This window comes from Trichoderma evansii (assembly GCF_050947405.1).
Source record: "Trichoderma evansii strain SZMC 28006 chromosome Unknown GGI43scaffold_2, whole genome shotgun sequence".
Lineage (NCBI taxonomy): Eukaryota > Fungi > Ascomycota > Sordariomycetes > Hypocreales > Hypocreaceae > Trichoderma > Trichoderma evansii.
In genome coordinates, this window is record NW_028145204.1 from 3,218,221 (window position 1) to 3,234,733 (window position 16,513).

The window sequence follows — 16,513 nt, forward strand, 5'->3', positions numbered from 1 at the left end:
CAGATCGGTGAGCTCTTCCAGCCATAGGCCAAGGACAAAGTCCAAGTCCATTCTTCTACCGTAGTCCTTGACCGCTAGTCCCAAAGACACACACGTCCTTACCCTGTAGTGGCTTGCATTTGAGCAATATCACCATCTTTTTGGCTAAAAGACGGTACTACCAATTGATGGTGCTTGGCTTCGTAAGCTAGCGTCCCGCGTATACGCATTGTCGCCCTCCCAATTGTAGTACTAGCAGTATATTACTGCCGCTGCTGCTGGGAAAAGGCATTTGTAGCAGTACTTGTACTAATTGGTGCCAGGATTACACTCTCTCCTTGCATTCCCAAGTGCTTGGATGATGCTCCTTCTTCGGCACCATGATTGCATATACATTAATCTGGGGTGCGGCACTGGCGGCCTTTACGAGCTGCGGGAAGGATACGCGTGACGTTGGAGGTGCATCTGGCTGAAAGCAATTGAGACGTGTTGGTTCGTTCTGGACGGCTCGCGTCTCTGGGGTATGCCATGTAGGATGTTGAACTATCACATCAGCTGGCCTAGCCATGCGAGATAAGCACATAGCTGGCAGAGGGAAGAGTGACGGCTGAAAGGCCCGTTCCCGTCAACTGCCATCCCCAGGATTTCCCTCACCGACATGACAGCGGTAGAAAGTCAAAGGGAGAGAGCTGCAGAGAGGCTTATCCCGCTAGCAATGTAGATGCAATGCAATGTATGCAAGTATAAGTCAGCTGCGTCAAGTGACAAGTCTGCGTCTTTGTGAGGTATAGCTCCGTAAACGTGGAAGAATATGGGGAAACTGGATCTTTCTTGGTTCGTGGGCAGTCGAAGCGAGGATTCCGTCACGAGATAGGAGAGACGCAGAGGCAGGGGTGCTGAAAACTTTACTTTCATCATGCTCTCTCGCCTTTTGACTTTTTGACAGGGTTCTGTATGGATTTTGAATCCCTTTTCTGTTCTCGCTGTCTCGATTTCGATGCATTGGACGACAATTTGAGTTAGAAGCATGACTGTTGCAGTGGATGATAAAGTTGCAACATGCATATCAGAGATGTAATAACTCAGAACTCACATTGCCTGTTTTTCTTCGTATCTGGAATTGTGATCATGAATCTATACCGCTGCATTGACAGATCTATGACGTTTGTATAAAACATTATCCGCTATGCAGAGTATATCTAGATAGGCAGGGAGGCATATCTTGTCGCGTGGCACATAGGAAAACTTTGTTTACCTCCTTTTCTGCGTGGGGGCCATGTTTGAGTTTTTGAGTCCAAGCGAATTGACGGTGAGCTGTCTCATGGCCTTTGCTTCTTCCTGCGGTGAGCACAAGGAGCCGTTTCAAGACTCTGGTTGGTAGTCAGTGCGCAGTTCAGTTTGTGAAAGCAAGGGATACCAATTCTTACCCTTGTGTTCAGTCTTTGCAAGTGTTGCCCCTTTTGTGAAACCCTCGATGATAACGGTATTTGGCATGAATTCGAGCCCTTCTAAGACAACTGGACGTGTGTTGTTGAGTCAATCTTGACAACACAAAAGAGCAAGCAACGACAACTTGAGTTTTCAAAATTCATAATTTATTCAGACAACTATGTAAATTTTGTTTTCCGCCATCATCATTCATCTCAAAACACCTGCCACCAAACGCCACTCCTGGGGTATCCAAAATCCATTTTTTGTCCTTATCGTGAAATATATATATTTAAAAATTAAAGGGTTAAACTCGCTTAATCTTCATGCACAGGGGGGCCGGCATAGTTCTTGTGGCCCCATGCCCAGTACCAAATACCGGAGACGGCCGTCGCGGCAATGAATACAACGGGAGCATAGTTGACTGTTTCGGGGGTGACGGGGATGACAGTCGGCATGCAAAACAGCGGCATAGCGAGCAAAGACCAAGCTATAAAACGTATCAAGTTAGTCATTTGGCGTAGCAACTACGGAATGAACAGAGAATAATGCTTACCAACTGTGACAACATTGCAGAAAGTACCAAGATGGCCGAGATAGAACTTGCCCCTGCGGACTTGCTTCCTTCCGCGTAGCAGACTGATGCCAACGGGGGCTCCATATGCGGCTGTCAGGCAAATGACACCGACACCAGAGAAAGCGTTGAAGGCGGCGGAAGAGCCGAAGTAGATGACTCCGAGAATGATTTGTACAACCATACTGAGCATCATGGCGTTGAAAGGCACATCGAGAGTCTTGTTGACCTTGACCCACCACTTGGAACCAGGGATGGCACCATCCCGAGCAAAAGCCCAAGTGCAACGAGACGCAGCAGTGGTGCAACCAATACCGCACATGACGGCGAGGACCATGATGGGAATGAGAAGACCAATGGCGCCTCCAGAAGAGCCTACAGCGGACTTGATGATGGGAGGCACAGGCTGAGCGGAAACAAGCTCAGCGAGAGCCTGAAGGTCGTCAATGACGAAGACGAGGGGTACGAGGAAAAGAAGGCCAGCAATGGTGTTGATGACGATGGTGGCAACCATGGCCTTGGGGACCTGAGTGGCAGGGTCCTTGACTTCTTCGCACATGCTGGCGTCCATGTGTTAGTCTAATTGACGAGAAAGAGACAATATCAAGACAGAGACAAAGCACTTACGAAATAATCATTCCTGTTGAAGAGGTGGCATAGGCAGCATGAAGCAGACCAACACAGAAAGACCAACCGCTAGGCCAGCCGGAGAAAGACTCGAAGTGGCCAAACACCCACTTGGCATCATTTCGACCCTCTTTGGCAATGACCAGAATGGTAATCATGAGGGCAATGACACCGGCGAATGTCCAGAAAACAGCGGCAGTCTATTATCAGCAGAGTTAGAAATTCGTCATCTCCAAGATTTATCAACTGGGGGTGGATGAAGGGTAACACAATGTGACTAGCCTTCGAGCCAGCCATAAAAGAAAAAGATAGGGAAGGAAGAAAAGTCGTGGGAGACTTACATCTAGCCAAGGGAGCCACTTGTTGCCAAACGCAGACACAGCATTGCAGAACAACGTCAGGGCCAAGAAGATGAGGAAGACCTGCCATGTTTCACCTGCGAAGATACCGACACCAGGCTCCTTCTCGAACACATTGATGCAAGAAACGAAGAACAGGGTAGTACCAAAGTTGACGGCCAGGGTGATTGTAATGTTGCCAACAACGAAGAGCCAGCCGGTGATCCAACTTGCAATACGTCTCCACTTAGGATCAGCCAGCATAAAAGCTTGGTAGTAGACACCTGGAAAAAGCAACAAGATTAGCACTGTGTTTATTATATTTTGCGGTTGTGGAAGAGCTCGCGACGAATGCACCAGGCGTGTCGCAGAGCCCAGGGCAAAAGAGCGACTGGAATTGGCGAGATTTACCTCCAGCAGTAGGATAAACACTCGTGATTTCACCCAGCGAGGCAGCGACGCAGATAATGATGAGAGAGACCAGGACCCATCCCCAAATAATATCAACAGGGCCACCTCCCAGCAGAGGGTAGTATAACGTCGTGGCTAAACCGTACGGGATCGAGGCGAGGACGAAGGACATGAAGGCGACCTGGGCCGTGGATCGATTGCGCGACAATTCGGGTGTATAACCGAGGGTCTCGAGGAGGTGGTCGGCGGAGTCTTCGACGCTGGACAGCTGGTTGCTCTCCAGCTGCTTCGAGTCCACCACAGGCGGGCTTGCACCCAGCTTGGACGAGGAGGACGACATGACGGGCGAGGACAAGACCGTCTAGAGAAGGACGGAGGGTATCACGACAACAAGCAGAGCTGCGAAAAAAGACGTCGCTAAAGGCACGAGGCGAGAGAGGAAGATTTAAGAGTTTAAGAAAACAGAAGAAGTGGGTAAATAAAAGAGGAGGAGCAGCAAGAGAGGCACGTGTGGTCTAGACTTTGCGACAGGCTGCGAGATCCAACAGTCGATTGTGTTGAGAGGCTGGTGGCGCCGAGCTCATGCAGGTAAGCAGGGTCAAGGATACCAGGATGCTATCATAAACGAGCTGAAGTCCATGTGCGACTAGGCCGCATGCGATGTCTGTCGCGTGCTTGGGGGTCTCGAAGCCTTGTCTAATAAGAGATGGAACTTGTGAAGAGAAAAAAGAAAAAGAAACTACTATATTATAGTGTTTCTTTTTTTTTTGTGGGGGAAGCACAGAGTGTCTCTAATTCCAAAAGTGTTGAGGGTCGGAAAGTAGAAGAAAAGATTAAATACAAGTTTAAGTAGGACGAGAGAAGACAAAAAGAAGAAAACCTCCGAGTCGAGGAAATCACAAAGTACCAAAAAGGCATGTCTCTCTCTTCTTTTTTCCTACCGTCCCTTCTCTTATTTGGCACCGGCGGGGCGGCACCGGCCAGTTTCAGTAACAGGAACTTGGCGTTGATCGACGCTCCGAGAAGTTCGCGCTAAATAGGGAGAGAACAAGCCGTGTCCCAATCAAATGCAGCTTCTAACTAAGACATGAGCAGGAGAGTCATTCAGCGGGCTAAAGCCTTGTCCCCCAGAGCTAAAAGGCGTGAGAAACCTGGAGTTGATACCAAAAGTAGGTACTGGGCTTGGGCTCACATGCTTGAATAGTACATATCTAGTACATGTCGACTACTTGACCCGCGAGGTATTTCCCCCCCAGAGATGATCCATAGCAGCGTAGGCGCTAGCTCGAGTTTTTCCATCATTATCATCATGGCATTATGGGTTTTTTTGGATGATATGGCGCCGTAACTGGGGCGGTTCCCCAGGCTAGCGAAGTAGCGAGGCTCGGGGCTAGACTGGACTGGACAAGGGGGAGGCGATTAAAACTGGTCCTGGATGGCTTTGCATGGCTTTGAGTGGCTGTCGGCGGCTCTTTTGTGGTCCTAGGTGGCTTCGTTAGTGGAAGATTGGTCCAACCTTGGCAAACTACGTCAGAACTTTGGGGCCCAAGAGGCGGTCTTGGCCGACGAAACCCATCCAAGATGGTGGTGTGAATGGTTGTTTCTATTTGTTTTAGTTTTTCTAGAAGACCTTAAATCCAGGGTGCTGCGTAAGACGTGTGTAATGGGCGTTTTACTACGATCTTGATTTTTTTTTTTAGAATGCTTACGAGTGACAGCGGGTTATTTTTATCGTGTTACAGATTCCCAGATTAGATTTGCGAGAGGTGCTTGTGAAATTTGCTCTCGTATTAGTGCAGCACGCACTATTTGTTGATGCTTGAAGCCCACCGCGTTGGTGAGGCATGCTAATAACACAGACAAGGTATGTGCCTACAAAAGGACGGGTTAGTAGTACCAGCCACGATGTACTTTGAATGTACATGAATACGAAGCGAAACCAATAACGCAGAGACAAAAAAGACAAAAAGAGTCAGTACTGAGAAAGGCCGTGAAATAAGGACCCGCAAGCACATGCAAATTCGCCAGAGACATCCAAGTCGCCGCTAAGCCCCAAAAAATCGTCTCGGTGGGCTGTTGAGGAAAGACTGCACGAGGGCCTCTCCACGCACTAGCCCCAAAGCGCGTGGGCTGCCCGTGGAATTCAACAAAGTTGATCCCTGGAGGAACGAACTGGCAGAGTCTAGACGATAGGCACCGTACATTAGAACCCGTTATCTGCCAGTACATTGCGGGCGCCGCCAGCTAATACGTTCAACTAATGGTATCTACAGCGGTGCCTCTGCGTCTTATTACGGGCAAGTAGGTATACTTCAAGTTGCCCATCACGAGCAAGGTACACCAGGACAAGACAGGTGCTTTCAGCAGTATTACAGGTATTACTACATACCTATAGAAACAAAGTAGTATTGTGTACTTGGCTTACATGAATCGATACTACCTTGGGAGCATTGGCAGCTGATATCTCGTGTATAATAGACTCTGTCTGTGTGTCCATCCTCTTATCCTCGTCTACAAGTGCACACCGCATCATCGTTAGTTTTTCTCAGAACAGCCCTCCCGTATCCAGCCATCACAACCATCCTAGCCCAGCTTAGCCTCGTCGTCTCATCCTATCCTTGCATCCAGTCGTTCACTATTCCATTGTCCGTGACAAGCCGCGATCCACCGCGGTCTGGGCGTCTTGCGATAATCTCGGCCCATCTGTCCTCTTCAGAACATTGTGGCCGATTTGCTCGCGTGAGTTCCTTCTCTCTCTTTACAGCATATCATGCTGCTCGCCTGATCCCTTGCTCTGGTTTTCCTTTTCTTTTATCTATTTTTGCACGTGATCGTTCCGTCACTACATGTCATCGTCGTCAATCATCGTCAGTGTCATCATGCAAATCCGCTAAGTACAAATCGCGTATGTATATATAGTCTATATTGATATCCAGCTTTTTTGAGCTCCCTCTTCTCTTCCGCGTCCATCTATCCATCCATCCGTCCATTCTCCATTCTCTCTCTTGTCTCTTCCACTGCCCCCTTTCTCTTCACATTAGGTTCATCTTCACAGTCATAGTAATAACCAAATTAACCTCGTCCACCATTGTAATCCGCGCCTCCAGACTTTCTCAATTGCTTCACAAGGTCGTCCTCTTTGAGCTCTGATGGCTCTTCCGCCGTAATGGCCAAGTGGTGGTGGTTCAGCACCTTCTTGACCTCGCTGCTCTCGACGCTGACTCGCGCTCTTCGCATCACCTTGGTGTTCTTGCCGATCCAAATGACCAGCACAAACTTGACTCGTGTGCTCTCTTTGTCGTTGGCATATTCGATTCGTACGTAGCCGTACTGCACCTGTCCGTCGTCCAGCGACGCAACAAGCTCGCTCAGGCCGCCGGTTCCAGTCTGGGTCAATGCCAGCGTGTTACCCACGGCTGCCGCATAGGAGAGGAGCATCCAATTGGTCTCCAGCTTGTCGTTGCGCACATCGTCGTACGCAGCCACTATATCGGAGGCGTCGAGTCCAGACATGATTTCACTCTCTTTTTTGGTGTTGTAGGTGTGATATAGAGTGATGCTTCGTAGAGCGACTTCGTGGCGGGCCGCCGATCGGGAGTACAAGATCGGGTTCGGAGGTTTGGTCGGCACGTGCGGGATCTGCCAGAGACGGCGAATTAGCATCGATCTGAGACATGCACTTCTTCATCTTGAATCTCTCTTGCTCTCCCTGCTTAATGTTTCTCGTACCTTGCAGACTCGACGGGCGTATATCTAAGGGTTGGGAGAGCAAAGGGCGGGCGGGGAAGAATCCGGACTATGTTCGAATCGTCGGCCACCAGAGCCTCCACCGACAGCCCCTTTCGCCAGCTAATCGATTAATTAGTCCCTGGACGCACTACGCGCCGTCAGCTGCTTACCCTAGACTTTTTTGAAAAAGGAGCAGGGAAAAGCAGAAGAGTACATAGTCCAACAAGTCCAGATCTAAATGGACATGATCAATAAGTTCTGTTATTTTGTCTTGGTTGAATAATTTCCTTTTTTTCTTCTTGGCAAAGGCGGCAATTAGGCGTTGGTGATATCTCTTGTGTTCCAATATTGCAACCCTCCAAGGCGACTAGCGCCATCTACATGATTCTACCGAGAGATCTGCTTTGCGATCGCTGCTCCTTGCATATTGTCCTAGAAAGTTAAAAGAGTACTTTCAAATGCTGGAGAAATGCCATGTAACATTACTTGGATATATATTTAATATATCTACTATTGTACTCTAACAGATTGGCTCTACAGTCGAGTGTATCCTGGCGAGCATATACCCATCTATCAAACGCCAACGTCCGATCTAATCGTCTAATTACAAGTTCCTGTTTTCTGTAAATCGGCTACAATACTTGAAAAACCATTTTCCTTTCCAATTTCACTCCGGCAAATCATTACAACTCGTCCACTTCTGCCTTCACCATATCCCAGCATTTTCGCATCCCCGTTCCCATCGATTCAAAACCACCAACGTCAACAACCCATTGCCTGGGGTGTTCCCCGTCGTCCTCTGTTACCATAGCATCTTCGCCTACAGTAAAGAGATGAACATGCATTGTCAGCTTGATGTGGGTAAACTGCCAATCTATGCTGCCCAATTCGCCCTTGTATGATATCTTTGGCTTTTTACCGGCTTTGCTGCCATGTAAAAGTCCTGACACGTATTCGAGAGATAGCTGCTCTCGTTTCTTTTTGTCCACCTTGGCTGGGGTTTCGAGTGGTTTACTAGGGAATTCCCATAGCCCAGCCAACAGGCCTTTCAGTGGCCGCCGCTGGATGAGATACTGGCCGTCACCGCGGCGGATAGCACATACAAGCGTTTCCTCTATGCGGGCTGCTTTTTTAACGGCCTTGACGGGAAACCTGCGGGCGTATTTCGTGATCACTTCCATAGTCTCCTTGGCAGGGGTTGAAGTCGCTGTTGACGGAGAGGCAGAAAGGGATGAGGAACTGCTGATAGTTTTCTTCGTGAATGCGAAAGCTGTCAACGTGGCCTGCTTGCTTTGCTTCGCATCGGGTTTCTTGGCCTTGCCACGCTTCTTATCCTGTGCCGAATCGTCATCGCTGTCTTCGACGTCACCCTCAAACGGTTCACATAAGGTGCAAGCATCTTCAATATCTGGTATTCTGAGAGATGTTTCCTTCGACTTCTTGGCCTGCAGCTCGCCTTCTTTATAAACACGGCAAGTCGATGTAATGGGGCACTGAGAGCAGTTCGGATTTGGCGTGCAGATTGTGCTGCCCAGCTCCATAAGTGCCTGGCCCCATTGTCCTGGCCTGTCATTGGGCTCAGAGTTTATTAATCCATCATCACCGTCCAGCTCGGACGTAGCTTTGACCAGGGCATCTGCCGCAGCCCAGATAGTATCAATGACAGTCTTGTCTGTTTTTACGTTTCCATGGATGCCCAATTGCCTGCTCAACACTCTGAAAACGTTGCCGTCAACCATAGCGCTTGGGTTGCCAAAGACGATGCATGAGATTGCGCCTGAGGTATACGCCCCGACTCCCGGCATCTTCGCTTCAAGCTCCTTTGCGGATGATGGTAAAAGGCCTTCCATCTCTGGGTCACCAACCGCAAGCTTTGCTGCTTCATGGATCCTCGTCGCACGGCTGTAATATCCCAGCCCACTCCACATAGCAAGCACATCTTCAGATTTTGCAGCCGCGAGGTCGTGTATCGTTGGCCATTTGGCCATCCAGCGAGTCCAATAGTCAATAACGGTGGCCACGCGAGTCTGCTGAAGCATGATTTCGCTGATCCATACCTCATAGGCGCGTTTCTCGAGCGTCTGTCGAAGATCGATTGGGTCTGATATCATTTTAGGATTGACCCAAGCTTTTCTCCACGGCATAGATCGTGATTCGCTAACCGAATGAAACCATGAAAGCAAGGCTTTACGACCCTGAGATCCGACATCTTTATCTAAGAGCAGGGGCCTGTGATATATGATGGAGTGCTGGCGAGCAGGCGGCAAGCATAGTTCTTTTGACGTTTCTGTAGAATCCCGGGCAAAGAGCCTTTTACGCAAAGTGTCGTCCAATTTAACTGAACGTGAAGCAGAAGCAGTCTTTCTCCTCTTAGTGCCGTTCTCTGGTGGGCTGAGTTCAGCTTCAATCTCAAAGTCAGAATCGCCACTTAGCGACGCGGCATCTTGAAGCTTTTTTGATCGAGAGATTCCCCTGTCAGACGAATTTATTTTGCTTTTTGAAGCTGCTCTAGCTGGTGGCCTTTGACGCTTTGTTGCAGGCATGGCTTAATTCAGATAGCTGGTACTAAACAATACCCTGCCATAGATTGATATAAGTGCGATGAGATGGGAAGTACATGTAAGCTTTGGTCGCATTTTTGGTGGTATGAAGCGCGTCTGGCACAAGCAATCGCGACGCGCACGGACCACTTCAATTACTTGCGACATGTACCAGTGAAAAAACACCAACAGCATGTTTGATATACGTGTATTTTCGCATCTCCTAAGCATTGGGAGCTCTATTGATGTATCTCTACTGAATTTTTTTTCGATTTCGGATTGTCGAAAGAATTATATTTAGGAAAATTTATGAATGCAAGATGCAGATATAACACTCTACATGGACTTCTCCTCAGTGTTCACACTCAATTAGTTTGCCAAGATTTGTAGATATGTAAAATTTTTCGCTTGGGAGCGAATGCTAAGACGTTTTATATAATGTAGAAGCTATGTACAGGTGTGATATTATGCATCTGTGGCATTGTATATCTCAACTTCTCAAAGGCCAAGCAGCGTGGCCGCGATGGACACTGCTGCTGGGATAGCCTGCACATACAAGATCCTCTTGCTGGCCGTCGCCGCGCCATACACGCCGGCAACTCCTACACATCCCAAAAAGAACAGTCTGATTTGTTCTCCAAAAGTTTCCACCGGGTGTGCAAGTCCCCAGAACAGCCCAGCGGCAAGGAAGCCGTTGTATAGACCTTGGTTGGCCGCCAGAACTTTGGTCTTCGTGGCGAAATCGGGGGCCAGCTTGAAGGCTTTGTGGCCGCGGGGGGTGTCCCACAGGAACATCTCCAGGACAAGGATGTAGATGTGGATGGCGCCCACGGTGCCGGTGGCGAGTTTAGAGAATAGAGCCATTGTCTTTTTCTTCGTTTTTCGTATTTGATTCCCGAGTTGCTGTGTTTCTGAAGCGAGCTCCGCAGGCGGGCTGAAGGCAGCGGTGCTGGCCCCCCAATTATCGGTTGGCCGAGAAGACTTTAGCTGAAAGAAAGTGGCTTTCGGGGAACCTGGTGTCGCAGGCGATTGGCTGGTTTGGCTTGTGGCGTCGTACTTTGAATTAGCTGCGGAATGAATACCGGCGAATCTGGATTGTGAGAGCGGAATTAAGATTTGGTAAACATTGGTAACGAAATGTTACAATTTTGCTGTACCATAAAGGCTCTTTAATATGTGATCGCAGTAATGCCCTTTTCACGGAAAAAACTAGCTGCATTGACTGCGCCTATCGGACTGAGCGATGGCTTACTACAAACGGACGTCCCTGTAACCCTTCAAACGGCAATACGGTGGGTCTGGCCTCGTTCCTCGCATCAGATTGGCTAGCTAATTTTGTATGTACCGTAGTAATCTGGTAAAGAGAAACGCTGTTGCCTGTAGGTGCCGGCAATGAAGCTTCTGTGCCGAGGCAAGTCTCCGTATGAGCGACTTACACTTGCATAGAATTGCCGCTTGGCTATGGCTTTATCATTGAGCCAGATAGCTGCGACAGAATATATAATTTTGCATATCGTGATCTGAACACATACTTGACCAAAAATTTGCTTCCAATTGATCCATCCGCGACCGACTGAACGCTATGTCTAAAGCCTAGAGTATAGATTTATAAAAGCATAGGAGCTATCAGTGGAATGAATTCAAGGCCGCTGTCAAATCGCAGTGCAGTCTCTTCGTCCAGTGTATTAAGACGTTGAGACGATGAAAGGTATAAAATATTGGTCAAACGGGATCAATAGCGATCTAATCCTTCATGAGCAAAAAGTGGTCGACAAGGGCGACGGCGGATGGAGAAATGATAAGGATTTGAGGCCTTTATAATATATAAATGCTGGAGACGAAACTAAGAGCTCCCAGATATCATGCCCCGTACCTGTACTTTAAAGGCTTCTAGATTCGAGCTTTATTGGCCAGCCTTAGTTCAGGACCCTATTCTTGAATGCTTTCAAGATATCTGACTGGCACGTCGGTTGTTCTTCGCAGTATTAGACAACAGAGCAGTTTGATCGTCTGGAACAGGCTCTCAATCGATGGAATATGTTGAGCTGAGGCTTCATCGTACTTGCGCAAAAATGTTCACCGAGTTCCCCTTTGAAACATATTTGTAGATGTGTATCCTATCAGAGGCTGGTAGTAAACGGTGGGGGAAGCGCCATCATTTCAGCCGAATATGAATGCAAATCGGCGCTGGAGAAGTTGCTACATGTCGCGGCTGGAATGATTGCCGAACCTGCGTGACCCTTACGCGTCAAATCGATATCTTCCCACTCTACCCCCTCGTAATTCCAGCTGAATGAAGTTCACGTTGCAGCAAGGAGCTATCCGATGCCAATTCTGGGAGAGTCATCCGTTCATCCGTTCACAACAGGCACTTCCACCTCCCACAAGGTGCCGCAATAGTATGTCGGGTCGCCTTATTATCTAACGGCGGTCACTTGATTCCGAGCCGTTGTTGGGGGTCCAAGCCAAAATATTGTCGTATACGCTCCTTGCTGCTATGTTTTCTAGTAGTGAACCGAAGCTTTCAATAGCGTGTTTTTTAGACTCCAGAAGGAGAAATAAGAGATGAAATAGATAGATAAATAAAGTTAAGCTGATATTTCTCTTGTGCCCGTCGCCTTGCTGAAGAGTCACCTTTCCGGTCTATTATTAGGAGCCTGTCTCGTCGAAAGATGCGACCCCATTCTGTGGGGGACCGGCCAACCCCAAGGCATGACCAGGCTGAGATCATGCGGGGAAGCTACTTGGTACAGAGACTTAAGAGAGCAAGCGTAATAATACCACAGATAGGAGATGGGTTCTTGTAAGGGGCGCGAGGGCGGTATACATGTACTGAATTTCGGATGCTTGATATTATAGGTATCCATATGGAGCTTCAAGGTAACGTCCGAACTAGGCCCATCTCCATTAAGATGCATCTCTTTCCCCAAGATAGCTTCTAGTTTGACAGCTCTACGGAGTACGGATAAATATGACGGATCTCGCCTTGTTGGCCCGAGGAAGGCCCCATCCCCGAAGCTCTGGGAGGAGCGGCCTCGTACCAGCATCCGTGGGGGTCGAGCTCAAAGCCAAGGCGTGCCCTGATGGAACGTTCTGATCTGGGCTGTTTGGTCACCGCCGACGATTAATACACGGAAAATGCTGTGCCAAGAGACGCTTCGCAACGTTGGGGTGATGCATGGGGGGTCTGGTTGGTGGGGTTTATCATCTACGCTGGAGAAAAAAATGGGCGTAGGATGATAGCCTGATAAAGAGCATCTGGCGTCGTTTGGAGCTGGTTATCTTGCTTGATATCTCGAAAAGTTACAAAGCAATGCTCGCAGATAACGAATGATGGGCGCGTGAGCAACACCAGCCGGGGATTAGTGAGTAAACGGATAAAAGCCCAGGGCTCTAGAATGAGGAGGCCGGAGCAACTTGAAGACGGCCAGCCAATAGCAGTGCATGAATCGAGCAAGAATGTCCATATCCATGTCCATGTTTATGCAGTGAGCCGCACCTCTTTGCTCGCTCATTACTACATTACTACTGCAGAATGATAGACGTATGCGAGCACGGAGGAGAGAGAACGCATGTAAGTATTGATTACGAGTATACATAAGCCCCGAGCCACAGTAAAATGTGGTAGCCACTTGTGCAAGCCCTTCCATTACTAGATAGTGCTATAAGCAAATATTCGAGGCACAAGTCTAATACTATTTCTTCATACGGCGCACTTGCAACTAGACTTGGTGGATTACCACGTTGTGGGGGTCAATAGGGCCAATAAGCCAGTCTCAGCGTCAAGACAAAGGCCTGAACATGCACATGTACTTTTGACGGCTGCCGGTACCTGAGATGATCGTGGCTGAGTAGACATCTCAGCTCGATTCCGCCTGAATGAAGAAGCGAAATTTGAGCCTCATCTCACCGAAGATGCGATTTATTCATGCCCTCGTTTGTCTCATTGCCAGTTGGTGAAGTCGTCCCCGCATGGCGGATGAAGGCGTCTTGTGAATAGCCGGCAAAGTCTCACCGTCGGGACACAAGCCCACCAGCGGGCTGCCCATTTGCGATAACTAACCAGAAATGGCACTTTGCACGCACGTATCAACAGCAGGTTTTACCCCATCACTCCGCGAATTCAAAGTCTTGCCGCCGCTAGCCTTAGGCCCAGCTCAATGGTTCGAGTGCTTATTGCTCCCTGGCGCTTGGTGGGGGAACGAAAGATGGGGGAATAACTGCGGAGACCGAGAGGTGTGGCGCTCTGGTCTTGCTTGTCTGTCCGAGGGCTGGGACTTTACGCGCAAGGAGATAGGCCTTTGCTGCGCCTTTGGGCCAAAGTGGATGACGGATTGCAACCTCCATCTTGCTTCGTTGCATACCCCTGGTCAGAATTCGGCTTGCCTCGTGGCTCGTCGTGGAGCCTGGGGAAGACATAGTTGTAGTCCGGTCTGCTGCCATCACCTTCGGATGCTGCCCTTCGCTTGATTGCGCGAAACCATAAAGAGATCTTGACCCGCTGTCAATCTTGCGTATATCCTTTCCCCTTCATCAGCCTTCTCCCTCTCCCTCTACCCTACCGACATCCGTGCTCTACCAATTCTATAAAAGATACTATTCACAAGGGTCGAGGAGCGATAGCGCGATTACAGCAATGGCGGAGAAGGACGAGTCACGACCTGAGCCGGTCGTTGACCATGGTTCGCTTAACGGCGATGCCATCGATAAATCTGCCCTTGGAAATGTTACCGAAGTCCAGGGCAATACACATTTCCATGAGGTAGTCACCGCGGCGCCGCTGGATCCATTGTCATGGACGAGCATTCAGCTGTATTTGATCCTCCTGGTGGCAGCATTTAACGCGACGGCATCTGGTTTCGACGGCGTACGTAAAAATCACCTCTACACCATGATAATACATCCAAGAAGTGAGATATGATGTCTAACAATGCTTCAAACACAGTCCATCTTCGGTGCTATCAATGCTATGCCACAGTATCAGTCCTACTTCCACCACACAGAGCTTGGTTCATCCACCGGCATGTAAGTTACTCCATTCTGAAAAAAGGTCGCTCTAATAGTGTACCCTGGCTCATATGTGTTCTCTTCTTTGGCAGCATCTTCATGATTTACACCATCGGTAACATGATCGGCTCTCTCTTCACTGGCGTTATTTGCGACCACTTCGGACGTCGTGCTGGTATGATGACCGGTGCTGTCTTCATCATGGCCGGTGCCATCGTACAAACCGCCGCCAAGTCTAACGCCTACCTTTTGGGAGGTCGTTTTGTCCTTGGATTCGGTGTCTCTATTGGAACATCGTCTGCTCCCACCTATGCCCTTGAGATGGCTCCTCCCCAGTGGCGAGCCCGTGTCGTTGGCTACTACAATACCTGTACGTGGATCTTTTTTTCTTTTCCAGCCCAATGCGAGCAACAAAAATGTTCTAGTGGGACCGTTGAAGATTTTTGAAAACCGCTGACATGGGATTGATTCTTAACAGTCTTCTACACTGGCTCCATTCTCGCTACCGGAGTCACATATGCCTCTGCCAAGCATAACAGTGACCTTGCCTGGCGCCTTCCTATGGCCCTCCAACTCATCCCCCCCATCGTCATTTTCACTGGCGCAATCTTTATTCCCGAATCCCCCCGATGGCTCACTATGAAGGGCAGGAAGGACAAAGCTGCTGAAATTCTGGCCAAGTATCACGGCGGTGGCGACAGCAACCACCCGATGGTCCGGCTTGAGCTGCAGGAATTTGAGGCCTCGATCGAACTACAAAAGGCATCTAATCTGTGGGATTACTGGGCTCTGATTAAGGACCACAATTCCCGTTGGCGATTCACAATGATGGCCTTTATGTCCTTCTTCGCTCAACTTTCTGGAAACTCGGTCTTGACGTATTATCTTCCTTCTATGTACAAGCTTCTGGGTATCATTTCTGTTGACCGCAGATTGCTGCTTAATTTTGCCAACTCCATCGTTTCTGCCACTGGTGCCGTTGCTGGCTCTGCTACCAATGATAAGATTGGTCGCCGTACCAAGCTCTGGGTCGGCAGCATTGTCCTTGCTGGGCTATTCGCCGCAGTCACTGGATTCTCTAGCAAATTCGAGCATGGATCTGATGGCATTAGCACGGCTTATTCGAATGCTGGTGTTGCTATGGTAAGTGTCGGCTCTTCTGAATACAGCATAAATAAAATCGAAGCGTTATGGCGGTAGATGCTAACAAGATTCGTTTCCATAGATTTTCCTTTTCGGCTGCGCCTACTCATTTGTTTACACCCCTCTAACCGCTACATATTGTGCGGAAGTTCTTACCAACCCTACCCGTGCCAAGGGTATGGGAGTTGTAAGTCGAGCCCTATCACCCTCTATTTTCTATCAATTATTCAAGAATGCTGACTTTGAGCGCTTCTTATAGCACGTCATTTTCTCAAACTCTGCAAATCTTTACAACACCTATGTTACTGCTATCGCACTGGAGGCCATTGACTGGCGCTACTATCTCGTCTTTGTCGGCCTCAATCTCATCTATGCTATCGTCTGGTTCTTCCTTGGCGTTGAAACTCGTGGCCGTACTCTAGAAGAGCTGGATGAAGTCTTCGACGCTAAGTTCCCGCCACGTGCTGCTTTGAAGAAGCACGTCATGGTCAGACAGCAGGACGGACATCTCGCAGGCCTTCATGACGATGAGCTTGTTCGAGAAGTTTAAGTGGACAATGCTGAAGGTGGTATTTGGGCACTGTCATGTTAGGGTGTGGAAATGGGTTTTATATGCTGGCTAGCCGAAGCGAGCAGGAAAAATTAATATTCTTATGAAATTAATATATGAGTAATGATATGCAGAAAATTTAGCTGCTACCAAGTCAATCATAATAATGAAATTCATTCTGATTAAA

The 16,513-nt window shown here is 48.7% G+C and overlaps 5 protein-coding genes across 5 annotated transcripts; 1 reads left to right on the plus strand and 4 right to left on the minus strand.

Annotated features, from left to right (window-relative positions):
- Positions 1–1,724: 1,724 nt before the first annotated feature.
- Positions 1,725–3,697, minus strand: GGI43DRAFT_429863 (amino acid/polyamine transporter I; the record flags this gene model as incomplete). Its single annotated transcript, XM_083209180.1, has 5 exons — positions 1,725–1,897; positions 1,964–2,541; positions 2,609–2,808; positions 2,950–3,230; positions 3,358–3,697. 5 exons carry the CDS (start codon positions 3,695–3,697, stop codon positions 1,725–1,727), a joined length of 1,572 nt encoding a protein of 523 aa, XP_083065570.1.
- A 2,732-nt stretch (positions 3,698–6,429) lies between these two features.
- On the minus strand, positions 6,430–6,870 carry GGI43DRAFT_380075 (coactosin family protein; the record flags this gene model as incomplete). The annotated part of the gene is made up of 1 exon (XM_083202927.1): positions 6,430–6,870. One exon carries the CDS (start codon positions 6,868–6,870, stop codon positions 6,430–6,432), a length of 441 nt encoding a protein of 146 aa, XP_083065571.1.
- A 693-nt stretch (positions 6,871–7,563) lies between these two features.
- On the minus strand, positions 7,564–9,765 carry GGI43DRAFT_395022 (A/G-specific adenine glycosylase). Its single transcript, XM_083204828.1, has one exon. The coding sequence runs from the start codon at positions 9,627–9,629 to the stop codon at positions 7,770–7,772; it is 1,860 nt and encodes a 619-aa protein (XP_083065572.1). The 5' UTR covers positions 9,630–9,765; the 3' UTR covers positions 7,564–7,769.
- A 144-nt stretch (positions 9,766–9,909) lies between these two features.
- Positions 9,910–10,821, minus strand: GGI43DRAFT_395023 (DUF1304 domain-containing protein). Its single transcript, XM_083204829.1, has one exon. It carries the CDS (start codon positions 10,488–10,490, stop codon positions 10,125–10,127), a length of 366 nt encoding a protein of 121 aa, XP_083065573.1. The 5' UTR covers positions 10,491–10,821; the 3' UTR covers positions 9,910–10,124.
- A 3,358-nt stretch (positions 10,822–14,179) lies between these two features.
- On the plus strand, positions 14,180–16,504 carry GGI43DRAFT_173705 (sugar porter family MFS transporter). Its single transcript, XM_083199747.1, has 6 exons — positions 14,180–14,493; positions 14,572–14,651; positions 14,726–15,003; positions 15,112–15,776; positions 15,859–15,963; positions 16,036–16,504. Exons 1-6 carry the CDS (start codon positions 14,263–14,265, stop codon positions 16,324–16,326), a joined length of 1,650 nt encoding a protein of 549 aa, XP_083065574.1. The 5' UTR covers positions 14,180–14,262; the 3' UTR covers positions 16,327–16,504.
- The last annotated feature ends 9 nt before the right edge of the window (positions 16,505–16,513 follow it).